The 26,564-nt window shown below is 46.3% G+C and overlaps 2 protein-coding genes across 2 annotated transcripts in view; one reads left to right on the forward strand and one right to left on the reverse strand.

Moving 5' to 3' along the window:
• Nucleotides 1–14,024, reverse strand: part of LOC119460783 (isocitrate dehydrogenase [NADP] cytoplasmic) — a 36,972-nt gene extending 22,948 nt beyond the window's left edge. The window contains exon 1 of the mRNA XM_037721869.2: nucleotides 13,851–14,024. Within this exon, the coding sequence (XP_037577797.1) occupies nucleotides 13,851–13,944 (94 nt within the window). The 5' untranslated portion in view covers nucleotides 13,945–14,024. The remainder of the gene's footprint in view (nucleotides 1–13,850) is intronic.
• Nucleotides 14,025–14,292: 268 nt separating this feature from the next.
• LOC119460782 (NAD(P) transhydrogenase, mitochondrial-like) overlaps nucleotides 14,293–26,564 on the forward strand; it is a 34,827-nt gene continuing 22,555 nt past the window's right edge. Inside the window, 5 exon segments of the mRNA XM_049671794.1 lie at nucleotides 14,293–14,486; nucleotides 18,046–18,338; nucleotides 21,725–22,061; nucleotides 24,039–24,226; nucleotides 25,642–25,797. Of these exon segments, the coding sequence (XP_049527751.1) occupies nucleotides 18,051–18,338; nucleotides 21,725–22,061; nucleotides 24,039–24,226; nucleotides 25,642–25,797 (969 nt within the window). The 5' untranslated portion in view covers nucleotides 14,293–14,486; nucleotides 18,046–18,050.

A 26,564-nucleotide genomic window follows, 5' to 3' on the forward strand; every position in this document is an offset into this window, starting at 1 on the left:
ATTTCACAATCACTCCGGCAAGTCGACACAATTGCCACCAAACATAAAAATGATGCGACCTTTTCGCGACAAAACGTCCCGTAAAAGACCGAAAGGAGATGCTGCGCCTATGAAAAACGCGCGCTGTTCCAATCGACCTATCCGTGCGGCGTTGCACGTAACTCGCTAGCGAGATGGCCCCGAGAACGCCGCGGTTTTGGCAAAAGGCGCAGCGATGCTTGAGCGGAAGCAAGCAAGCAAGCGCAAGAGACGGGGGGTCTAAGCGAGTGGTAATTGAGTTACGAACTCCCCCTCCCGTTGAGAACTCGGCAGACCTAGCGCTCCCGCACGGCGCACTGAAGCGAAGACACGGGTCGTACTTTTTACTGTGTACACGCAGGATTTGTTGCTGCGGTAGATGCAGGCACAGCGAGCTGCATTTGCTCTGAGCTGAGCGCTGCCAGGCGCTGGTAAATGACGTAGTCACGCTAACGTTCGCTGCACACAGCGGACGATGTGAGACAGGAGCATGGACGCTTGTTCCTCTCGGACTCACTCACATCTACGGCTCGCAATATGCCCAAATAAACCAGTTCCGCATACACAGAGAGCTGTTTGTAGGCACGCGAGTTGAGCATGTGCAAAAGAAACGCCTATGTAGCCTAAGGCCCTGCCAAATTACGAAGGCGTTTGTGTACCGCACACTTTGTGCCTGACACATGGCCATGACTACTTTCCGTTTGATTTGTAGTTGCAGCAGGGTAAGCACGGAGGGTGAATTTAAAATTTCATCCAAGGAAGACCAGTTCAATGATTGTGTGGGCATATTTGAAGATTAAGTGAATCCATGGGCACATCCACTGTCACTGCCGATTGACTCGAGCAGATGACTAAATATGTCGTCGTACCCTGTAATGGCCAACACATTATATATACTACCTAGATAACTATTTATGTTCAATAGATGCTCGTAAAACATTACGTTTTAGACATTGTACATATCCCATAGATAACTACATGTATCCAAACATCACAAATACATATCATGGACAATCTAAGTTCCATCCAGATCACGTTGCCTTAACATGGCAAGGATATTGCAGCTGGACATCAACATCATAAGTCGGATAGCATACGACGCAGGTAACAATTTTTTTAGTGCATTGTTACATATATGTAATCAATGTGCTTAGACACTAACATGTTCATGCGTAAAAATGACACCGATATACTTAATTATACTCAGATACCCTACCCACCAGCACGTATATATAACTGAGTAATATTTCACTCAAGGATTCAGGGAAGCATTCTCTCGTGTCTAATCTATATTGCATGCGTTGCTAGCATATGACACACGCTCAAATCATGCGCTCAATGTTTATCCGGTCGGTTCTGTTTTCTGTAACTGAAATAAACTGGACGTCACGCTCCCATTGTAGCCAAGAAGAGTTATTTTCGTCACTACATTATCCGCCTCAAACAAGCAGTTATGAGGGTCATTAAATGTTTATTTCTACATTAATTAGTAGCTCGGCGCACTCATCGAGATACGTACGTATTTATTCATCTGACACTGTCCCAGAGTAGCCGTGGCTTCTCGCTGAAAGTAAAATGGCAAGGCGCACGTCATTTAATTAATCATGGCGCTTGCTCTTTAGAGAAGAAAATATTTCGGACAGAATAATTTCGTCGAGGATTTACTCCTAATTCCGCTCTCGTCAGCCAGCCAGACATTTTCCACTATTTCACAATCGGTGGATCAGTTAAGTGACACGGAAGCAGCAGTGAATTTTCGTCACTACATTATCCGCCTCAAACAAGCAGTTATGAGTGTCATTAAATGTTTATTTCTACATTCAAGTCAAGTGCAGAAATAATTTTATGCCGTCAACAATTTTAATGCGTTGGCATTAGGAGTGTCAAAGTGAAAAAAAAAAAAAAGTATGCGAGTGAAGAGTGGGAAGCCGGTCACATACTAGAGGTGACGTAATGCTCACGCATTTTTCTCGCATTTAACGCTAAATCGCCATTGAATTTTTTTCACTGTGGACGAAACACACCGGGGAAAGTAATTTAAGGGATAAAATGTTAAGCGCGGTATGGAGGGAGTGGAGGTCAGACGGGAGAGTATGAGCTTCACAAAGAAAAGTGCACCCCACAGTAAATAAACGGGTCGATGCTGCTATTTCCGTGCGGCAACTTATTTCGAGGCCATCACACAGGGCCACGACGTCGGGGCAAACGGAGCAGCGGACACGCATGTGCGTTTCACTGTCAAAGTTATTGGTTCAACTCCGATTTCGTTACCTTGCACGGAGAGTTGAAAGAATTGCGTGTAACACGCTAAACGATCACAATTCTGCGTACGTTGACGATACCCGTGATGTCCGTTTTCAAGGCGCCGAACTGTGCAAAACGCAAATCTATTCATCGTACTGATTGACCGGGCTCAGCGTCATAGCACTTGGGGGCTATGTCAGGCGACGAATACAGTGAAGCTATTTTTGACCACATGGGTTTCTTCGACGTGCCCCGCCTGGAATGTGGTCTACGCGGCTGAGAGTCAAAACGGGGACTTCGTGTCCTGTTGCACAGCGCCTATTCAGCCGAACGTTATCGAGGGTTGCAGAAAATTGGTTCAGCGAACGTTTATTCGCGCTGTTGTGACTTCAGCACCGGTTGCTGGTGTCCACTAAGAATCTCTTGAAACGATTGAGCGCAAGTGACACTTCCGAGACAAGCTCCTCACGTCGCTAAAAATTCAAAATGAGAACTTAACAGGGCTTTCTCTCTCTCTCTCTCTCTTTTTTTTTTTTTCTGCTGCCCCCATTTCTCCACTTCGACGACGGGCCGCAACACCCAGGCAACACCTGGACGTCAATAAAGCTTCTATAGTTCCTCAACAGGTGGCGTTAGGTCGGCGCCCCTTCGTAGTCTTCCAATACGTTTCCTGGTGTGTCGTCTGCTACACGCGACGCGACTTCCCGATTTTACGGCAGTGTCCGCGGAGACCGGATCGAACCGGCGTAACGTGGCAGAGGAGTACAAAAGAATACGAGAAAACAAAATAATAATATAACCAGAGAAAAGAGAAACGAAAAAACGAGTTGTGGACGGAGAAGGCGAGGAAGTCTCAGGGGTGGCCCTAAAAATGGATCTCGGTGGTGGGCGAAAGTCGGCCGCCACGCGCACAGGACCGCCGTAACAAGCCTGCAAAACCGGCCACTTGCTCCGAGCACGTGCAGGGCGGAACTGATACGTGGCCTGCCCAGCCGCCAGTGGTCCACGCGGCGCGAACAGTAAAAGGAGCAACAAGAAGGAAGATGGAACAACAAAAAACTGAAAGAAAAGCCAGTACAGGCATTCGAGAAACCACGGAGAAAACGCTTGCGCAAGGAAGGCGCCGAAGGCCGCCTCGGAAGGGGCGTCACCGACGCTGCCGGAGTAAAGAGCACCAGAAAAGAAAACAAAACGAAGACAAAGTAGCTGAGGCGCTCATTTTTCCGCAGACGCGATAAAAAAGAGCAGTTTCGTTTGGGCGTTCGTTCGCTCCACTTTACTGCTCTCGGTCGCGTTTATTTTTGCCGCGCTGCTGATCTGAGCGCTCGGCGCCCAAAGCGTGTAGCCATGGGTGCTGGCGTGACAGTCGAGCGCGCGGTACACGTCGATGTCTCCGTGTGCAACACGGTTTACCTTCCTCGCGAAGTTTTTCTTTTTTTTTTTCTCTCTCTCTCTCTTTTCCCTTCCCGGCAGTGGTGAGGACGAAGAGGTTTGGCGTCAGAAATAAGAGCAGAATATACACCAAGTTTCAGTTTCGGTCCCTGCAAGCTCTGCTGCCACTTCCGAAAGCCGCATGGGGGGCTACTAATAGGTTCATCAGCTGACTGCGGGTAGCGGCGGCGCCTAGTTCCCACGTCAATGCGACGTCAAATGCGTCTGTATTCGTTGTTCGCCAACTCTACCCAAGCGCTGCCACGTTTAGGATTTTGCAGTTCCGCTTTCCTCGGTGTCCGTGCCAGCTGCGGTGGTATACGCCCACAGAACACGAAATAAACACATTCGCTTTTACAACTCGCGTGCAAGCCTGAACAGCCTGAACCCATCAATCGAGACTCGTATACCAGCACTGCTCGTGCTGAAACGAAGTTGCCGCTAAGAACCTGGTTTTATTGCCTCTTCTAAATTCCAGCATCATGCATACGTGCGGAGGAAGACTTTTCAATGCCACGGACGCTAGTTCGTCGTTTGCTGCTGCTGTTGCCCTTGACTGCTCGCGTCCCTTTCTCGTACCAACACAGCAAGTAGAAATGTACGACCCTTGCGCGCCTCGTTAAACTGCATGCCAGCCACAAATCTTACCGGGAACACCGACCCGCGCGTAAAAATTCTACGGATCCTCTGAGAGGCGCGGGTTTTACGCTTGTGTATTATCTCAGAAACATACACCCGGCTGCAAAACGTTTTCGAAGCACAAGAGCCCGGGGAAAAAAAAAGAAAAAAAAATAGAACATATATTCGCGTTTTCGCTACTTGCCTTGAATTGTGTGGTGCTGTGTGGTGGTCGCACGGAGAGGTTATGGTATACTGCGCCTTTCAATTCTCAGGTGGACACATCGGCGACGACGAAAGTAGGCATGCTTTTGCCAATTGTGCACTAGAACTGTGGCGGTCGGGATTACGTAGCTGCCTGCATGCTTTGTGCACATGCCGCACAATAATTCAAGAATCTGATTCACCGAGTTTTCCGGACATCTGTATATACCTCGCGATGCGAATTCGTATAAAGTTGAGCACACGTCGTGAGTAAAACCAACGATGCCAACAGGTCAGCGCAGCTGTTGTATTTAGTTTCGATATGAGCAAGGGAAGTTCGGCACATCGGTTATCAAGATGAATACTCAGACACGCAATGCCCAAAAACACATGAACATGAGGCGTGCGCTCGTCCTGTCCATATGTGCGTCTCCTTGTGTGATGCGTGTCTATTGGAGCAGTTTATAGTAATAACGAGAATGAACCAATTATATATTCCTCGCTCCAAGATGTCCTAATGAAGTTAAGAAAAAATGTTTGGCTGGTTTTAACTTCCCGAGATTCGTCTATATGCAAGACGCCGCAGTGGAGGGCTCCGGATAAGGCCAAGTCCTACACCTCAATGCACGGACACTTTTTTTTTCTTTTTTTTTCTTTTTTTTTTTTCATTTCGCCGTCATCGGAGTGTCGCAGCGCGGCCAGGAATCGAAAGCGCGGACCTGCGCTCAGCGACAGAGTGCTGCAATCAATGTACCACCATACCGTGGATGGTATGTACCGCAGCGATGTCAAATCGCGGGCATCTGTATCCGACCTATACACACTTCATTTTTGTTCAGTTTAGTTTGCGAGCATCCAATACCCCTTAACATCGATCGTAACGTCTTCACAATGCGGCGTACTGTACAAATTGCCACACTGAATTTACACCCCTACAAGTGAAAAAGATGTAAACCAGTCTATAATTCGCACTCGTACACCTTTCTGGGTATTAGGGTGCGATGTATAGACTGATTTACAGTCTATTCTATTTTAAAGCTGCAAATTATTTGACAATGTATGTTTACGACCACTTTGTCGCACATTGACCGGCGTTTACGCGTAAGTCTCACTAGGTAGCGCGACTGACTAGCATCAGCTGTTACGAATGGTATAAAACACCTTGATCGACGCACCTTCGGCAAGAAAGAGTCATGGAGGAGCTTTCGAATTGGCTAGTCTGCGGGGCAACCCGTGGGAACGAACAGGGAGGGGATATTCTGTAAGAGTCCACCTAGTGGACTCCTTCGCGCTCGTGAAGCGGTAGCCAATGGCGACAGCCGAAGTGGACAGTCCACTAGGTGGGACTCTTACAAAATATCCCCCCCCCCCCCCCCCCCCCCCCCCCCTCAGATAAGCGAGAGCGACGAGCCAATAGCAAGAGGTGCTATAGATAACGAAAAGCGCCGTGAATACGACCTTAGGGCCCGTTTATACTCAACTTCTGTGCTTCCTATTTTGTACGACTACGAGGTTATGAAACAACGCGACTGCGCACATCCGCTGACGTCTCGTTCCACGTGCTCCGTACAGAGAGAGGAGCGGTGTCAGGTCGCGCCGCGAAAAACAATCGCGACTCGGCCAGCTCACGTGACTATACCCAAGCGATCGCGTCGAGCGTTTCGTTCCAGTTCTCAGAATGGGCGCGCACAACAACATAATGGGCACAGGCTATTCATGTATGCATATCGGAGACGTGCCGAGCGCACGCGCAGAAAAAGAAGTGGAGCGAACGATAAGAAGTATGAAGGTACTGTGGCCGGTGGGCCACTGCCGGAACGAGGCAGGTGATGCCTCGCGACGGTTGACAGGTGCTTTTGCGAGCACGAAACGCGTCCTATGCGAGCTTGTCCCACGGAGCAACACACACACACCCACTAATATATATATATATATATATATATATAGGGGGAGAGAGAGAGGCACCTGCCATAACTGATTGAAAGCAACGGCGTAGCAGTACATAACTTTCAAGAGTCTTGAAGAGTCAGGCAGCTGTCAAGAGACCTTACGCTCACGCTGAGGTGGCCAATTAAGGTACGGTGCCTTCAAAGAAAGACAGAAAGAAAGAAAGGCGAGGGTACACGCAGAAGCTGATGGGTTGGGACAGAGGCTGATCCAAGTTCATTACACGAGTATTGAAAAAAGAAAAAAAAAAGGAAAGAAAGAAAGAAACAAAGGCGGATTGCCTCACTACAACTGCTGTTATATACTCTGATTTGCAGTAGTTTACCATCTACTTAAAGGTGGAGCAGGCGGCGTACGAACATAATCGGCATTGGGATGCAGACGAAGACTTATGATTGATGCCAGTCGATTTCATCACGAGTAATTGGCGTTTTTTCTCGCTCAATATCTCGTTTCTCAGATTTCGCATCACGGAGTCGCGTTCAACGGCTTTCATTACAAGCCGCATGTACACATTAGGGTAACCGTGCAGGTAACCGGAGAACTTGAAAATGAAATGCATGCATGGATGGATGGATGAATAACTTTATTGAAATGATTTAACGAAACTCCACTGGTGTTATCGTTCGCTATGCTACAACCTAACTCGTGCCATTTTCGTTCGCACTAGGGCGTAAACCTTGCAACTGCTGCCAGTAATCTTGTCTTAAATGAGGTCAGGCACCCCACTCTGACTAAAGACTCTGACCGGTGCGAGCAGCGCGCGAGAGGACGTCCACATTCAACATAGTTCCGTGCAGCCATGCGGAAAGCCGCGGGAGGATCGGGACGCTCGCCAACAGCCGCACGGGATATTCAGGACCGTTGAAGAGATGGTCGTAATAAAGTGGACATGTTTTAAGACGCTTCTGTCCAGGAAGTGATTACTGTAGTCCAGCACCAACATGAGCAACCGATCGTTGATAACGCTTCTCCGAGGAGAGGGTTCGTTACATTAAGCTTGGCGAAACGCACTGCGCAGCCGCCGTGAGACTTAACCCGAACGGATACACGTATACATAACAATTTAACGGACACGGACGGTAAGGAGCAAACATTGAATGCTTTAATTGGAACGAAGACGCGGCGCATTCATAGCAGCCCGACCTCTGCGCCTGCAGCACCTTGCGCAGGAGCAGCGTATGATGTTTACTGTGCGTCAGTCATTTTACCGCGGCTATATGAATGCGCTGCACTGAATTAGAAAACGCAGTCTGCGGATTGAACCTTCAGTGAAAGACACGAGAACATACATAGATAAATAAACCCTGAAAAATATTACTGCAGAAACTCCCTAGTGGGACTTGTCAGATAGTACGTAAGCATTCTTTCGAGTCGCTCATACATGGCCACATATATTAGTAATGATAAATCTAAGTAGTCATACGTAGTCAAAAGGCATTCTCATATAGGCCCCCATGCGTACCTATGTAGCGCAGTGCGTCACGCGTTACAGACAGACGGAGGAACAGATTTATGAGGGAAGCAGCCCTAGAATGCCTACACGTTAATACATAAGAGGGCGGTGCGTAGCAAGAATTCTCTGATGCTCTGAGCAATCGGAGAACACCAGAAAGCAAGACAGAACGCAACCGCGCGGAGAAAGGCGCGCACTGCCAACCAGAAACGGCAAGAGAGGTAAGGAAGCCAGAGAAAAACAAAAATACAGACGAGCGCGTCAGGTTCACGTGCTCCGCGCACACTCTCGCCAAATCCTGACGGCGGCGTTGGATGAACTGCCTTCACTTTCACGGGCGATCCTTCCTCCTCCGAACCGCCCTCTCCTCCACTCTTTCTCGGCCACGCGGGAGGGCACGGCGTGGAGTGAATTCAAAATCGGCTCGGACCAACGCCAAGAGTAGATGCCGGTAAGAAGTCAACACCCCGTTCCTGCATACGTGGTGCAGGCGCCCGAGTAACCGCATGATCCGGTTCGGAGTCCGTTGCTCTCAAAGATGCAGTCAGCGGAGAAGCGCGTGAAGGGAGCGAACGAAATTTCGCCAACCTTGACGACGCGGTAAAGAGAGAAAGAGAGAGTCACGATTTTAAAACGTTGCGCGCGGATACATGCCTCTTTGCATTGAGAAAGGAAAAGTAAAAACTCCAGCGCGTGTCGTGTTCCTCGCGTGTCAATGCATTTTTCGTATTCAACGAGTGGTTTTGCCGAATCGGGACGGCGACTTGCCTATAAAATTACGCTTTGCGCACACGGCAAAAGCCGGATACTTGCGGTACGTCTTCTTTTTATTAGTTATCGCAACGGGCGACCGACAGGCGCACCTGAACCAGCGCTAGGATAGGGAGCCTACATGCAACGCCGTTTTAAAACGGCGTTGAATGTAGGCTCCCTATGCTAGGGATTTCCAATTTCGTGGACGCATAGGGGACGTTCGAGGATGCAGACGGACACGATATGGTATTCACTGTATGACGCCCCCGTAGAGCACATTTTATAAGGAGATCGAATTTGCAGACTTGGAATACCGGGAAACCGAATTGCGCGACAGACATGTTCGTATCATTTTCTCGATCATTTTGCTTTAACAAAATGAATAGCGTTCTGACAGCATATGTGCTACTTCCTGAAGTAAAAAATAAAAAGGAAATGCCGAGGAAGAAATGGCGAGTTTATCTGGCCAATGATATATTTGGTATAGTGACATTTCGTACCGATAGATCCGTAGTGCGAACGCTCCGAAAGCTTTGCACGGCGAATGCAGTCGTCAGTATGGATATTTACAGCGATTGACTCACATGGCTACTGTATTTGCTAGCTCCAGCTAATCCGCGGGAAATCTGTCTCCTGCCTAAGCCGCAAGACGACATTAAAACTGCGGCGGTCCTAGGAGCGAGCGCGAGAGGGTTTGGGACCGCTGCCCATGTATGCCACCTACCAACTTCGCTTCCCACGGGAACGTTTATCTCTATGTTCGTGTTGACACGCCCTGTGACACCAACCGCTTATTAAGGAGAGGGGAGGGGGGAGGCAGGGCTGCATTTCTGGATCCGCCAGTGTGGAAAGGCCTTTAAATTGAAACGTTCAATTATCTTTACGTAAGTTTTTGAACGCGATAGCATTATTGCGGGCCGCGCTTTTTGTTGGTTATCAATACGCTGCAGAGTACGATTATGAAACAGCTACCTCTCCATGACCTTCCTGAAATAGCTGAACAATATATGATCTCTGTTACTCAACCTAAGCAAAGGACAGCCGGAGAGAAATCGTAGCTGCAGACTTCAAAGCGCACATGAGACGCGTCTGCGATTATTTTACGCCCATGATGCTTCCTGCGCGACGAGACATGTCAAGAAGGGGCAATCTAAGCAGGAGGCATAAAAATACCGATCTAAAACGAGGGCACCTTTTTACATCTGACAATCAATTAAAAACTACACTTCAAAGCGCGTGCGAAGGAAAGTAGTACTCGCAGGGCATCGCGCGACAACCGCTACGATATCGGGGACAATTGCTCCAACCTCGGTCATTCCGCAAAGGACAGTCACGTCGCACAGTCTGATACTGCAAAGAACCCCCCGACAGCGTTGCCCACATCAGCCTTTTTTTTTTTTTTTCTTGCTTTATTAGAGGCAGTCGGAAAAGCGCGCAATATCACGAAGTCAGCCGCAATTCCTCTCTCCCCCCCCTTATCGCACTGCCTTGATTGCGGGGCTACCAAACGTTGGGACGACCGCACTCGATATCCAGTTTGACCGCGAGGCCAGATGGTTTGACCCCCTAGAGTTTTTCCCAGAAAGCAGACAAGTAATAAAAGCCGAGAAAGTGCTTGCACTGCAGACGAAACTGGAGCACACAGTTGCTTAGTCGGGACGGTTGTGTGTGCGCGAACAATGAACCAGACCTTTCGACGAAGTGCCTGCGATGCAAGGTCAATGATGTTCAGAAGGGGCGGCAGCTACAGCGAGAGGCTCGCAGCTTTTTCACCCCTTTGTAACAGACTAACAGTGTATTCGAATACAATGAGAAGCTGTCCAACCTTAATCGCATTTTCAAATTCCACAAGTTAGGTATGTTATTCCTGCAACTCTCTGGGCGACGCATTATTCGATCTAGTGCCTACAGGTATTGAAAGTACTATTTTCCCATGACTTATAGACGCGTTGTAAAAGCAAGTATCGCCAGCTTCGACGTATACCGTACAGTCTTTGTAGAGTTTCGAAAAATGTTTCTCTTTGGAACAAGCTCTTCAGCCATGAGAGATATTTAAGGGTGGTATGCTCTAAGCTCTCGCTTAGGCAAAAACTGCCATGGTCACCGACACTGTGCCCAAAACGGGGTAAGAAAAAAATCGGCTAACTGCACCACAAAGCTTCTTGGTGCAATAAAAGGCCAATGCAATCACCTTACTTCGTGCTAACGGTAATCTGAATCCCCGCTCCCCCCCCCTTCACACAAAAAGGTAATTGGAAACGATACGACGGTGGCGTGTCCATCATTTCTTAATTGTTTTTCCCTCATTCATTTCGCCAGCTATGCCGGCTATGCTTCATCACCCCGTCCCGGCCATTAATGCAAAATTGCAACTGCGATAAATCTGCCACATGGAAGAATGTCACCAAACTTGTGAATTTGTAAAGATGCTGGCGTTTTCGCGGTTGCTGTTTTAGTGTACGTACAGATGAACAGTACTAACATCTCGTGTGCTTTTCTCGTGATAGTCAAGTATTGGGAGAAGACAAAATTACGTACCGTGTGCCCAAGGCACCGGTGGTTTTGCCTAAACACAATAAATTGGATTAAATCTTAAAGGCTCTTTTCTTCTCGCACGCAGGTCGATCGTGTATGCAAGTTCACGGGACCTCCAATCGCAGCGCTTTATCGCGGATGAATCGAACAAGCGACCACAGCCTCAATGCACCGAGGGGAGGAAACAGTGGAGCCTTCAGCGCGTTTGACTGACAGTCGACCTGTCAGCGGGCAGAAGGTTGTTACACTGTTGTGCAGAGAAGCCGCGGTCCGGTACCCGCAATGCAATGACACATTGACACGCTACATATGGTGACGTCTCTTGACACGACACAAACAAGTTCGTGGCGTGGCTTGAAGGTCACTTAACGAGTCCCGAAGAGCTTGCACGTTCGAATGCAAGTGATGTCCTTTTTCCTTGATGGTCGAGCTACAGACACATTCAAGTCACTGTATTCGTAAACGTTAAAACGGAAGAGACGACAAAGGCGCCTATGTTGATTTGCTTGATGACGTAAGAAGTATCCCTCACTGCCACGCAGTAGCGCAATCAAATTTTTTTTTTTTTTTTTTTTGGGGGGGGGGGGGGGGCACGCACATGACCGGGTACGGAGGGAGCAGGTTTGCTTAATGCCAACGGAAATCCGATTGCTGAGCTAATGATGCGATCATCTTAGCCTTAAGAGTACAACCTACAAGAATTAACTGTAAAAGTGAACTCTATGCATGGGTAGAAGGGAAGTTCTTGAATGCAGCTCGCTGCTGATAACGGCAGCATTCCTAAAATGATAGGTTACATGGAGCACTGTTCTCAAAAATATAAACAAAAAAAAGAAGAAAAAAAAAGGGGGGGGGGGGGGCGATTAGACCGATATCATGTGTGGTACTTTTCGGCGGCTGGCCATAAGAGTTTTCCTGCAGTATTCTAGTATACTGTAGTCGCAGTGTCATACTGCACCTTTCGCTGGTCAATTCGTTCTTTGTTGGGCCCGTTTGAGCAGGAAAGTTCATGCATCAGTATGTACGAAATCAAAAGTATAGGAACGTTGGCCGTAGTGCATTCCATTCCGCCAAGCCCGCTTTCTTTAATCACGATTAAGGGGCGTGACCTCAACCCAGAAGTCCTAACCATTTCTACCAGCTGGTGCAGTGAAACGGTGTGGCATTGAGCACGTGCTGACATGCATAATCTAGTCCGTTCAATAACAGACGAGACTGTGGAAAAGATGACCCAAGATGTACGTGCGGGTGCGAAACGAGCGATGCTTCACTGCACAGCAAGCATGCGCTTGAGCCGCTTGCGATACATTCTACCTGAGCAGTGCCGCTCCTGCTCGGAAGAGAATCGTCGAAGTTTCAGCAAGCCTATCGCTTTCTCCTGCGAAAGCGCAGATAACTTTCCTAAATGCTAGGCAGCGTGAAAGCCAAACTGCACCCAACACAAACTTAGGATTGAAACGTTGGCAACGAATTTCGCTGCTGAGGCGCTAGAGTAGGTTTATTCTTCACAAGCGTTGTGAGCTTTACAAGAGATGTAGCATAGCGCATGTGATTAAAGAAATAATAAAGAACCGCGACAATGCTCGATCTGTTCTCAAGATGATTGGACATTGCTTTTGGCAAGGCAAATAAAAACACTAAACTGCACGACTAGATGTCCATTGTTCATATATGAACAACTGGAGCCGTCGTTGTCGCTTTCCGACCTACCCGTATGGTACCGCCATACAAGCATATGTGTTGGGATAGCAGTGTGCTGACACGGAACAGTTCGAAAGCATGGTAACACTTGGAACTCCACCCACTGTGGCTGGACTGTAAAGCCCAAACAACTAGCGCGCCAGTGCACAGATAAGCACTCGAATATCACTTGGAGAGAAGCCAGACCGGTTTGTTATCGGTGAAGCAACTGCAAGTCATCCCCGCGCGTGTGGATCGTAGATAAGGTGTCGGGTCAAAACAAATATGCGGGCGAAAAACTGGGGAATGCCCCGGAGAACTCATAGCTGCCTCACACTGATGTTCCACAGGAGGAAAGCAAAGGCTAACAAGAAGGTTAAATGAATGCGTGGCACCCAAATGTGGAAGTGGCTCGTACGCCTTGATATATGGGCCTGTCACGACCGTCTTGGGTCAATGACCCAGTTGTCAAAGGCACTGATCGAGTGAGGAGATTGAACGCGCTTTGTATGAACATGATACGAGGCCAGGACAAAATGAGCCGGAAAAAAAAAAAAAAAAAAAACGTGCGCGTTGCGGTTTAGGTGCGCACATGACGAATAAAAGCAAATTCATGCCCCCACGTGTGTTCACCAATCGCGCGGTCTTTTCCCCCCTCTTCTGGCAACATAAACGTGGGCGCGCGAATTTGATATCAACGGAGACAGCTTACGCAGCTGCGACAGCACACTGTCAAAAATGCTGAGCGGCGCTGCGAAGCACGAGGTATTTATCCACGTGGCTATAACTCCACCCATAAGAGAAATCCGAGCCACGCCGCTTGCGCAGACTCGCAGCATCCTTGCGCTGCGCGGATGTGGACAACAGCGAGCGATGCACTCAAATCGGGCAGGAAATTGAACGGCGCTTGGCAAAGGCGCGACGCACAAGCGTCAAAAGCAGCTGATGTAAAGTAGTTACTTACAAGACCTGTTCTGAAGGACATGTGCAGCGACGGGAGATGACAGGCCGCTTTCCCTCTGCAGCAGGCGCGAAAATTTGAACAGCGCTCGTGCCATTGTCTCTGCGTTCCAAGCGGCGACAGGACCCTTTCTGCGTCCACGTTTTCTCCGGCCGACACAAACGCAGACACAAGTCCGCCGAGAAAAAAAAAGGCGCACCCCCGCCGAAGCGACCAATGGGATGCGGCTTTCGCCAAGCGATAGCCGCGCCACTGTGGCTTTCTTATACATAGTGCGTCATCTGCGCTTCCTGTTTTGAGACAGATTTTTCTACTGTTGATAGAGGGCGCAAAAATACTCAAAGCAAAGGAATAAGATTGCAGATGGACAAAAGTAGAGTTTACGTTACTAGCGCCCTCTGTGAGTTGTAGCTGAGCAAATTGTCACGAGTGGTTGTCTGTTTTATTTGTAGGAAATCGACCGCTCTGCTGGCTGTGGCGAATGAGCCGAGCCGCGGCGGGCAGAGCGAGTTCTGCTCGAAGCGAAGCCGCCGGTTCCTGTCAGCGCGTCAAAGGCGGTGCGGGGCCGACGGTCGCTTGCAAACCTGTGTGTGCTGTCGGTTAGCGCCCCTTAAAAGCAGCTGAAGTTGCATTGTTATGGTAAGCACAGCTGCATGAGAGCTTCCTCTCGCTTGTCAAATTTTGCTTGGCCGTACGTTGCGAGCGCTGTGAGAGTCTGCAGGTAGCCGTATTTAACGTGCGCGCTGACGGACGTGTTAATTTTTCAATATCCTGCGCCTGCGGGAAAATGCCCTGAACTTGTAATGCTGCCGGAATGCTGGTGCGCTTCGGTTACAAGTCGTGTACGCATTACCATGTGACGCGCGGCCGTATTTCAAAGGCAGTGTGATCTATATTTAGCGTAAAGGAGCAGTCTTGCTACATGTCGGTCCAACCACTGTTCCGAGCATGCAGGAAAACGGCAATTAAAGCGCTGTGAATAGGATTTTCCTTGTTATTTCTCCTGAATATGCCAAACTCATTGCAGCGAGGTGGTTTATCTCCGCCGGATCAGCAACTTTGTGACACGTAGAAGTTCCCTCCCCCGAGATTTGTTTTCACGATAAGGATGATCCACATGTTGCTTGCGCCTGTTAATAATTGTTACTTGGCAGGTAATGCATAACATCGGATTTATCAGTCACCGGACTAACGCCTCACCTCGGCGAATCGACACGACCCTTTCCGATCTGCATTTCACCTTTGGCGCGCAGGCCATGTCCATGCCGGTTCGCCGGGAGCACAATGAACTCGCGGCCTTGACAAGTCCCCCGCCACCCTTTTAGGAAGCGAGCGAACGAAAGCTTTTCTTTTCAAGCAAGGCCCTCCTTGGACAAAAGCGAAAGCTTTACGCGCCGCCATGCGCACAAGCGGTCAACTCGATTGTCGCCGGGAAAAAAAAAAAAAAAATATCTCGTTCTGTGCTTCTTAAGATTTGCTGTTTCACCACCCGCTTAGGAAACATTTAAGTTTGCGTAACAAACGCACAACTAACGGCACTGTCACACTGGATTAACAGCGCGCTGTTTGCCGCATGCTCTTAATTTTTTTTATTATTTTTTTTTACTAGAGTTGGCATTGATTCAACAAGGCAGAGTTTATCGTAATCACATCGCGTCTTCCCGCTTGCACGTGAGATCTGTGTGCCAAGAGGTGCTAGAGTTTGTTGACAGAACGGAGACCTGCTGTGACCGTTGTTAGAGCATGAGAGCATTGCCCTCATTCACTATGCAGTGCAGTTATCTATATGGCTATTTGTAAAACCTCTTTTTGCTCTTCTCACCTGTAGGCCACAATGGGCCACCAAAGATGTGATCGAAGCCAACTTCGATTGGTAGATCCTTTTGTTACAGCAAATAGGTCAGTTTACAGGCTGTAGAGGCACCTGTAGTAGCATGTCAGGTGAATAGCCAGGCTAACATCTCCAGCATCACATTAAAGCATGTTTCTCTCTCTCTCTCTAGTTGATCCCTGTGTGTTTTTTCTTGAGTGGGGGAGGGAAGAAAAACTTGGAAGTCTCGGAGCATTCAAGCATTACATTTCTTAGTCAGTGCTGCATTGATCTACTTTCTGCTACTGTCTTGCCTTTTGACATTCTTACAAAAATAATCAAAGCTGGCTATGACAGCACGGTGTTCATCAGTTCTAAAGTCTGCTTCACTGCAACTTCTTGTGTGCACATAGATTGTGCTACATCTCTTACTCATAGCAGAGGTGCAGGCTTATGCTTCACAGCTTTTCTTATTTAAAAATTGCTATCACACAGGTCTATACTTCATGTGTAGCTTACTTTTTCCAATGTGTGTGTGTGTGTGTGTGTGTGTGTGTTGCATGTATGCCTCATGGCAACATAAGTGCTCTTCTCACCTGTCGCTCTAATGGTTCACCAAAGATGTGATCGAAGCCAACTTTGATTGGCAGATCCTTTTGTTACAGCAAATAGGTCAGTTTACAGGCAGTGGAGGCTCGAAGATTACGAAAATAGGTAGGCGACGAGTGATATCACGGATAGATCATTTTTGGGTTTTAAAAGCCGAGGGTTTTGGTGATGCTGAACTAAAGTGCTCTGCATTAATTTCGACCACCTGTTGTTCTTTCATGTATACCCAAAGCTTGATATACAGGAGTTAGTGCATTCCATCCACATAGGAGTGCAATCAGTGTTACAGCCAGGAATTCAACCCATGGCTTCATGCTTGGCAGCTGAATGCTAAAGCCACAACACCACCACGGTGGCCAAAGTTCGCAGACTGGTGGTCTAGGTTGCTGTTGCTTGGGGTTATCATAAGCACAGTGTGCTTAAGGTGGCGGTCCCACTCCGGCGGCACGAGCCCCCCGTTTTCAGTACTTTTGGAGCAACCGTGGCGGCTCTTCTACTTAGGATATGAAGTTGTGGTATATACCATAAAAAGCTTAATTCTTGTAGATTCCAACTATATATAAGGAAATTGATTGATGTGATTTAGAAACAAGCATGAGATACACGGTTTTTGCGAACTGTGTCTCAGTTGTGACCATATTTAGAAGAAACTCTAGAAGAAACTACCGCACTTACTGCATTGCGGCTTGCCCTGTAGCTTTAGGACATATTTATCTAGTTCCTAGACGTAGCAAAATAATTTAGATTTTTTCTTTTTGGATAATTTGCTTTTGAAAATTGCCAAATATCGCAATCTTCTGTTGTAAACAGCCCGGCAACTACATGCTCAAGGAAGCTAAATTTTAGGTAAAGTAGAGTTCAAGGAATTTCCATTTAGGAAGCAAAATTTCATTCATGTAACTTTTTTAGTTTTCCTAATAATGTGGCCGAAATTAAGCAATATTTAGAATTCTGGCTTTATTTTTGCCCATTTTTGCGGGAAGGTACTAAAGCTACGAAGCTGCGGTTTAAAACTAATAAAGGTATATGAATGAAATTTTGCGTCCTAAATGGAAATCCCTTGAACTCTACTTTATCCAAAATTTAGCTTCCTTGAGCATGTAGTTGCCGGGCTGTTTACAACAGAAGATTGCGATATTTGGCAATTTTCAAAAGCAAATTATCCAAAAAGTAAAAATTCAAAATTATTTTGCTACGTCTAGGAACTAGATAAATATGTCCTAAAGCTACAGAGCAAGCCGCAATGCAGTAAGTGCGGTAGTTTATTCTAAATATGGTCACAACTGAGACACAGTTTGCAAAAACCATGCATCTCATGCTTGTTCTTGAACATTTATTTCTAAATCACATTAATCAATTTCCTTATATTATATATAGTTGGAATCTACAAGAATGAAGCTTTTTATGGTATATACCACAACTTTATATCCTAAGTAGAAGATCCGCCATGGTTATTGCAAAAGTACTGAAAACGGGGGGGGCTCGTGCCGCCGGAGTGGGACCACCACCTTAAAGAAAATGTACAGTCCAACCCAGCAACTTTTATGGCCTTTTTGAAGCAGAAAAGAAGAGCCATATCCACAAAAGGACTTGGGTATCTATTTTATCACAGTGACATTATTGGTGGTGCAGTGTGGAGGCAAAATAAATTTAAGGAAATTTTGGCCTTCAGTTAGCATTCATCTTCATTGCCCCTTCAAGCATTGCTTGCAACATCCATGCATCACACATTTTATTAGCATCTCAAAATTTTACCCTGTTCTTACTCTTTGGTTGCAGCCAAGATGCTTCTAGCACTTCAGTACTCCAAGCTCTCCTTGGAGCATGCCTGCCTAGCCAAATCTGCAAAATGGCCCCAGCTTCGACGAGCATTTAGCAGGAGTTCTGTGCGTCGGACCGACAGCTCAAGTGCAGGCGAGGCTCCCAAGGGGATTCCGTACTCAAAGCTTTCTGTCGGAGTGCCGAAGGAACTCTACCAGAACGAAAACCGCGTTGCATTGACTCCTGCTGCAGCTGCTGTGCTAGTCAAAAAGGGTTTTACCGTCAATGTTGAAGAGCAGGCTGGTGTAGCGGTGAGTGCTCAATTCCTTCCTCGGAAATTTGTTGGTGCCAATTCAAAGTCAAACTTTAATTTCAATTTAAAATCGGTGCAATTTAGTCAATTGGCTGCTCTGCAAAGCTTTTATGTTCCTTGCCCCACATGGAACTATTAGATAGGTGAATAGCAGAGTTGAGTGGGAGGTCAATCTAGCAACTCCATCTCTTTGAGTGTGTAGTAGCAAGAAACCATATTGTTAACTCCATCTCTTGATTGGCGTTAGATGGTAGAATAACTCTTAAGGGCTGAAATACACTTCCATCTTAAAGCAAACTAAAGGCAAATACTAAGTCGATGTGGACTGTTAAAATATCATTCCAGAAACCTCACAGAACTTGTTTCATGCCAAGCAAAGACTTCGTTTAGGAGAAAATTGCATCCGGAGGGTCCGAATACCCTTATCGCAATTGAAATCTCCCGCCACCCAACTGGGGAGTGGTGACGTTCCATACGCCATCATCGCTTACTGCTTTCAGTGCGTAAAATGGTGCCCGACAGATGGCACTACGGCTTTCTGCACAAAACAAAACGCGTGGCCATGGAGAAACTGAGCAAAGACAGAGCGTTCGATCCACCGCTGCAGCTGCTCTTGGTCAAGAGGTGTGGACCGTTCGGAAATCCCGTGACATCACATGGATGTGGCATTCTCTGGTAATTGCAGTGTAAGTTTCATGAGCCAGAAAGACCAATGCAGCACTACGCGATCACATAACTACTGCCAAAAACGCGGGCAGGCACAGAGTGGAGAAAACAATCTTTTTACGGCCCGCATCGGTGTCAAGAGTAGCATCGGTGACTTTTTTTCCTACAGACCTATTCGAACTGGACAAGTAGCATTTTCTTTCGTCTTATTGCATAATACAATGAGGTTTTTATTAGAAGTGGTTGAGTACTAGTGACAGAATTATAATGAGGAGTGCCTTCATCATAGGGCTAGTGCTTGAATGTCCCTTAGAAGTCTCCGATACCGGTGTCACACGTACACTTCTGATCGTCATCGGGGCCGATACGGATTGGGCTTAATCCGGATTGAGTGTTGCTACACGGTCATTTGCAAACGTGATCTTGCAGGATCTGGACGATCGTGATCATAGGCTGACGTCTGCGCCCTCTAGCGCAGTATTCTGAAAATGCTAAAAAAAAAGTGGGAAGGCCATTGACCAAAAAACGTTTAAAAACTTTTTATCAGCCATAGTAAGCGTTACAATTGAAATGTTATCCAAATTTAACCATATTTCGCAAATCTGAATTTGTAGCCAGGGCATTATGGCAGTTCTGAGAGTTGCTGACGATTAGCAGGTGATAACTTGATCCAGATCATTGGACCATTGTTGATCGCGATCAAGAAATCCGATCTGGATCGGCCCCGATCACAATCAGAAGTGTATGTGTGACACCAGTATAATTGTGTCCTGCATTTACCTCAATTTCTCGATTACCAAAGCTCTGTTTGCGGTAATACTGACATCTTAGAGGTGCTTGAGCACTAATCTATCACTTTATATAATAATGTTTGCCTTTAGTGTCGCTCTAGTTTTTTTTTTTTTCCTCCAACAAACACTATAGTAGCATCTGAGCAAGACCTTTTGGTTAAAGTGAAAGCTTGCAGAGCTGTTTGCTTAGCTGAATTTAGTAATTTGGTAATTGTTTATTACTTGCATTTGAACAAAGAGGCTTGGTGGTGTTTGAGGATACCTAGGTATACCAGGCGATTGCCTCATTGTGATCGCCCTGTGCAGTAACAGTTACTTTTAGGCTAAACTGAAAGAGGTGGTCACAGATTCAGAGCAGCTGAGTAAGTTCTTATTACCAGTGACAGATCAGAAGTGCAGGAGAGGGGCCTCTCGGAAAAGCATCCTTTGATTGCTGTATGCCACTCTACTCCAAGTTACAGATTGTAGAAGGAAGCACCGCTGTCAAGTAGGCACTATGGCAGTTTGAGCACCCTATTAAGATATGCTGACGCTGTCAGATAGGGAAGCCACGAAAATGGTACACTATGTTGAACGATAAAAGACCTGTATGAACATTTGTTTTAGCCCATTGCATCCGACCAAGCTCTGTTCATGGCAATGTGTGTTGCAAGGAGCGCAGTCAGGTCAGCTGCTGGACACATGTGCCTCAAGATGAGCGGTGAATTGGCAACGTGAAACTGCAGCTCGTGCTACTAAAACCTGTTTCCTCTGCCTGCTAGGCTATCTCTGATGGTGGTGCTGTTGTCATGTGAAGCTTCAGTGCTGGTTGTCCTTAAGCACAAAGTGAGGCTGCCAAGTATCTCGGCAGCAATGAACTGCCATCGTCATGCATCGCAGGCAGAGAAAGCAAAGATTGGCTGTTGGGAACACAAGGAAGATAAGATGACTCACAGGACAAACATATGCATACAGGACAGATGTTCACAGGAATATAAAGACTTGAAGTGACATCACACTGAGGAAGACAAGTCTCCTTGTCGATATGCTGGCTCAAGAGACATCTCTTGCTTGACCACTGTTGTTCAAACCAACTCATAGTAATTAATACATGGGAGTTTGCAAAACAATTTAGAGATTGTGAGCATTTAGAAGAGAGGTTATCCTCATTTACACATAGTATACATGTTCCCTTTCAAGGGAGTTTTCCACTGCCTTCTTAAGCTTTTCCCAACTATAGCTTCAATTTGCTTCATTTATGAACATTGTAGTCGCTACTAAGATGACAAAACACAGAGCTTGTGGTTAAATTTAACCTAAATAAACTGGGCAATTATTTTGCGAAAGCCAGTAATGAACACAAACACTGCTTGCAGGCAATGCAGCTTGTGATACACATCTAAGCCAATTAAAAGATTAGAAGTCTAGTTGCGCATACATCTTGACATTAAGGAACAGTGGTGCAAAAGTGGTGCCAATGAGGAGCAAGAAACCAGTCCTGTCATCTGCGCTTCTTGTTCACTTCTTTTCATGGCACTGTTCCTGAACGTCAACATTGAAGTGACATGTTTTTTGGTATATCAATGGTTGTTCATTGTATTTGGTGGCTTTTCTTCTGTGTATATGTACATGCATGTGCGTGCACATGCACATATGGCTGTGGACAGATAAAAAGTGTAAATACTTATGCCAACAGCAAAGTCCTAAAATTATAGCTAGCTGAGGCACACAATGTTAGGGTTGATTTAGGTGTCCAATGAATGCATCTCTTTACAAGTGAGAACAGATGGTGTCGTGGTTTCGCCTCTGTAAACCAAGTATCCTTTTGAGCACTCATTTCCAGCAAGAGCTCTATGCATATACCTAGTATTTCGTTTAACCGTTGTATTGCAGCCCCTATTTTACCTCTCTTTTTTTTTCTCATAATTTGCCACTGGTATCATTGCAGGCCAAGTTCAAGAATGAAGCCTACGAAGCGAGCGGAGCACACGTCACAGATTGCAAGACTACGTTTCAGTCAGACATTGTGCTTAAAGTGCGTCCTCCAATTGATGTCGACAAGGGGCACCTACGAAACAGCAGCACACTAATCAGCTTCCTGTACCCGGCACAAAACAAGCTGCTCGTAGATGAACTCGCCAAAAAGCAGATGACAGTCTTCGCAATGGATGCCATACCCCGCATAAGCAGGGCTCAGGTGTTTGATGCATTGTCATCCATGGCCAACATTGCGGGCTACAAGGCAGTGATTGAAGCAGCCAACCACTTTGGGCGTTTCTTCACTGGTAAGTGTGTACTTACATATTTCATGGCGAATTCCGACTGCAGAGCCAGGGCAACTTTTTCTGATTTTTGGAGCAGGTGTGAGGGCATGGGGCGACGTGTTACAATGACACTTTGAGAGCATATTTCGAGCCGGGACCACTCCGTGGAGCAGTCGAACCTGCTCAACAAAAACTAGTGGAGTATACCGGAACTTTGCGTTATATATTTTCTTGATGCATGCTCCTTCTTTCTTTTACTGCTCCCCATGCTTGGTGCCACCGTGGTGCCACCATGCCTAATTAATACTATCTCTTGCGTTGTGCACAGTATAAGTACAAAACTAGAACATAAGACTTAAGTTTATCATTCACTTTCACAGATGGCAATGTTTACAGAATATGATGTGCATGCGGGCAGCTAGGTCTTGAATTCTGTGCATGGAGGAATTAAGTGGCAGATAATGTTGTTAAATAATGCATGCAACTTCAGTTATGAAAAATCAGAGGCCAACACAGACAGCAGATAATCCACGTTCCATTCATTTGTTGTCCGCATTGTCCTCAGTTTTCTGCAACTGAAGAAAGACATCTCTAGTTAAGAGGTGGCAACTACATAGCCCGAATGCTAGCTGCCTCGTGATACTAATTCTCTACTGCTTTCTTTGTGCTTTTCAGCTAACTTACTGTAAGTATTTGTGTTATTTGCATTGACATTTAGAAACCTCAGTAGCCTTAATCACATTAGCTTTATTCTTGATCATGGCTGCAAAGGCACTGGTCTAGTCTGGAGGTTTTCACTGTTAACTACAATGGTGGCTGAGTGGCTATGGCCTTCTGCGAGCACAACGTTACAGGTTCAATGCCTGGCTAGCACAGCCACTTTCTTAGGGAAGCAGAATGCAAAAATGCTTGTGTACCGTGCTACGAGTGCACATTAGATAACGCCAGGTGGTAAAAATCAATCCAAAGCCCTCCAATACGATTTTTCATAACACACTGTGCAGTTTTAGGATGTTAAACCCCATAATTTAATTTTCTTCTTACAGTTCTCGTAGGGACACTGAAGCCAAGCTTTGAATCTATCTATCCAGATTGTTAGGTTATCCTTCTAGAAACTTTGCACCGAAAATATTGCGAGAACTGAATGTGGCCCATTGGGAACAGTGTTGTCACAGGCAAAATAGTGTAGTCAGTGGATTTCTTCATTTCTTTTGTTTGTTTTGGATCTCATCTCCTAGTGCAGCATATTGTAAGCTAAGAGCTGCAGTATTGGCACGATGTGTCGTTGTCTGGCTTTCGTTATTTGTTCTGATAGACAGATGAGGGCTTTCGTACTGATGTCACAACCTCCTAAGACCCCCTTGTACGATACATTGCACATTGCCTTCTACATTTTTTAGAAATTCACTCGGAAGTGATTATGCAAAATATTCATTCTGGCTATAAAGTACAGTGCATGCGTAACTGCAAAGAAGTGGTTTACTCATATTCTTGTCATCCGCTTTCGAAGAATTTGACACTCAATTGATGTAGACCCCTGTGTCATCCCAGACGGCCGAAAGCAACCTTCAGATGTGTTTCGAAATCACAGAGATTGCGTGAAAATACCGGACGCACCAGCAACATGGCAATGTACTACACGTAGTTCCATCTTCATCTCTGTGTTTAAGTGATGAAATGCAGTTTTTACCATAGCAAACATGAGGAGATGAGATGTTCACGTACATGGAGACGCAGTTTTTGGCATCTAACCGTGGTACTTCAATTTTAAAAATTGTTTTTCTAGTTCATGACATAACAATAGTCAATAAAGATCTCCTTGAAGAGCGATTATATCACATAGCTGTGTTTGGGTCTCAGAAGGATAACGTCAGAGCTGACTGCTGTATCAGTAGATGGAAGTGCAGGATTCTTGCAATACATAAAGCAGTAACATTTGACTGGGATTATCCTCTGTATTTGGCCTTTAATGGTTGCGATGCTGTAATTTTTCAACAGGCCAAATAACTGCTGCTGGCAAAGTGCCTCCTGCCAAGGTTCTTGTCATCGGTGGTGGAGTAGCTGGCTTGGCTGCTGTCGGCTGCTGCAAAAACATGGGTGCCATTGTGAGGGCCTTCGACACCCGTGAGGCTGTGAGGGAACAAGTAGAGTCTTTCGGGGCAGAGTTCCTCACCATCAACTTGCAGGCAAGATGTTGCAATATTCTCTGCTGTGCAATGTGCAGTCTTAGTTGGGGGGGCCTAGTCAGAGCAACTTGTCAAGGGCAATAGAACACATAAGTTGGACTTTCACTATGTGCCTATTACAGTGTAAGCTGTTATGGGCCCATTCCAATAGCCGTTTCGGGTCGCGATGATGCCGCCGCCGCCGCCCCGTAGCCGCTATCGCATGCGAAAAAAGTACCCACTCTCCACCGGGATCAAACTCAGGCCCGCTGCGTGGGAGGTGGATACTCTACCACTGAGCCACGCAAGCGCTTACTTGGCTGGGCCGAACGGCGCTAGCCATCGGCGATGGAACGCGTCGGCTTGCAGGCACGACGGCGTCCCAAGCAGGCCACGTCGGGCGCATTGCAATGGGAGCGAATGTGACAGCTGTAGTTGCATTGTCGGCCGCTTGGCTGGGCCGAATGGCGCTAGCCATCGGCAATGGAACGCGCCGGCTTGCACGCGCGACGGCGTCCCAAGCACGTTCCTGACGCATTCACTCAAATTACTAGGTAGTACTGTCGAAACGCTCGTCTAGCTTACGCTGTTGACTGTGCTGCGTGTGCCGCGCAGGCCTGGCATTTCTTTTAACGCTAATACTGTCAACTTGCATCAATTCCTAATGAGATTGGCGAAATTGATTGAATTATCCGGCGGATCAAATTAAACGAGAGGCAGAAAAAAATGCAACAACACAGAACTGATTAATTCATTTGGCAGTGTTTGCCCGATTCTAATGCATATGAATTGAACGCTGGCTAGACTGGCTTTGACGCTAGGCTTTTGTGAACATGGTTTTGATTTCGTATTCGATTACACCGCACAGGCAAGTTTTTGGGTTGAGAAAAAATTGCGAGTTGGAATTGAGTAAACACGGTAATCTTTCGGTGTAAGGTACTGTTTTTGCTTGAAAACCTTCCTAGGGCAGGCAGCAAATAGGTATTTTCAATGGGCGATTATGTGTTCTTCGATGCATTCAATCCCCCTTAAGTCTGCAGTATAGCTACATAGTTAGTGCACTGAATACATTATGTGACAACACTGCACTGCGGATGAGACATTATTTCAGCCCCATTGAAGATAGTAGGGACCACCAAAATGTAGTTGGCCTATTCTCTGACACTTGCCAATTAATTCAACAAATGTGCAATGTTACATTAACATTGACAAATGTGTTGACCTAGAGAGTTAATTCATAATGGTTTCTTTTGCTGCTTTCACCAATTAGATAATGCTCACTGAAGGTGATGTAGCTGAAAATTCATACTTTCAGAATACAGTTCCAGATAAATTGTGCAGTTTATGCCTTTCATGGCTGCATGCTGAAGGAGTCTGAATGTTTAATGTTGTGAGTGTGAAATGATTGTGTTTAAACTTATTTTTTCTGCATAAAGGAGTCTGGCGAAGGAGTTGGAGGGTATGCAAAGGAGATGTCCAAGGAGTTCATTGACGCCGAAATGGCATTGTTTGCGGAACAGTGTAAAGATGTCGATATCATCATCACCACAGCCCTTATACCAGGGAAGAAGGCACCCCTCCTCATCACCAGGGTGAGTGACGATTTACAGGGTTCTTACTTAGGGAAAGCAACAGAGGAGTGAGAGAACTGTGGCTCCACAGTGTAGACCGAACTTCTTGAAACTGATTGGCAAGCCCTGGGGGTATTTAGGAGAGCTGAAAGGTGTTTGCGATGTAGGATGCACAGCATTGACAAGCATAGTCTGTCCATATGAGTGAGGTGTCTTTCAAGGCCTTTGGTGATGCTCAGTAGTTGCCAATGTGAGAGGACACCTAATCGATATTCAAATATCTAGTGCATAAGTGCAAGTTGGAACACCACTTGCTCATGCTTGCTAAATATTTTTGTGTTCAAGGAAGTGTCACATGGTCCTTCTTAATTTCATAGCAAAGACATATTGTCTCTTCCCTTTCGTTTTAATTCACTGTGTACATGTGCAAAATTGTGTGCTGCTTACTGATTCTGAATCAAAATAAAAGCACAAAGTAGGATTAATGTTGAACCAGATTTCCATTCCGAACTGTTTTCCATTTCTCTTAGTACCAACACTGTTTTTTCTGGCACACACCTAAATTCTACTAACATTGCATACACATACTATAGCAATTGATATATAAAGCATGCAAGTTTTAATAGTGGCAGATGCAAATATATAGCATAATTTCAATTGTTATGGCTTTATTTTTGTACTAACTACTGAATGAAAATTTTGAGTGCATCAAGCAGGGGCCTTTCGTGGCCAGGAATTCAAGAACCACTGGCTTAGGTGCCTCATAATCAGCCATGAGCATTGAATGC

This window comes from Dermacentor silvarum, chromosome 8 (genome assembly GCF_013339745.2).
Source record: "Dermacentor silvarum isolate Dsil-2018 chromosome 8, BIME_Dsil_1.4, whole genome shotgun sequence".
Taxonomy (NCBI): Eukaryota; Metazoa; Arthropoda; class Arachnida; order Ixodida; family Ixodidae; genus Dermacentor; species Dermacentor silvarum.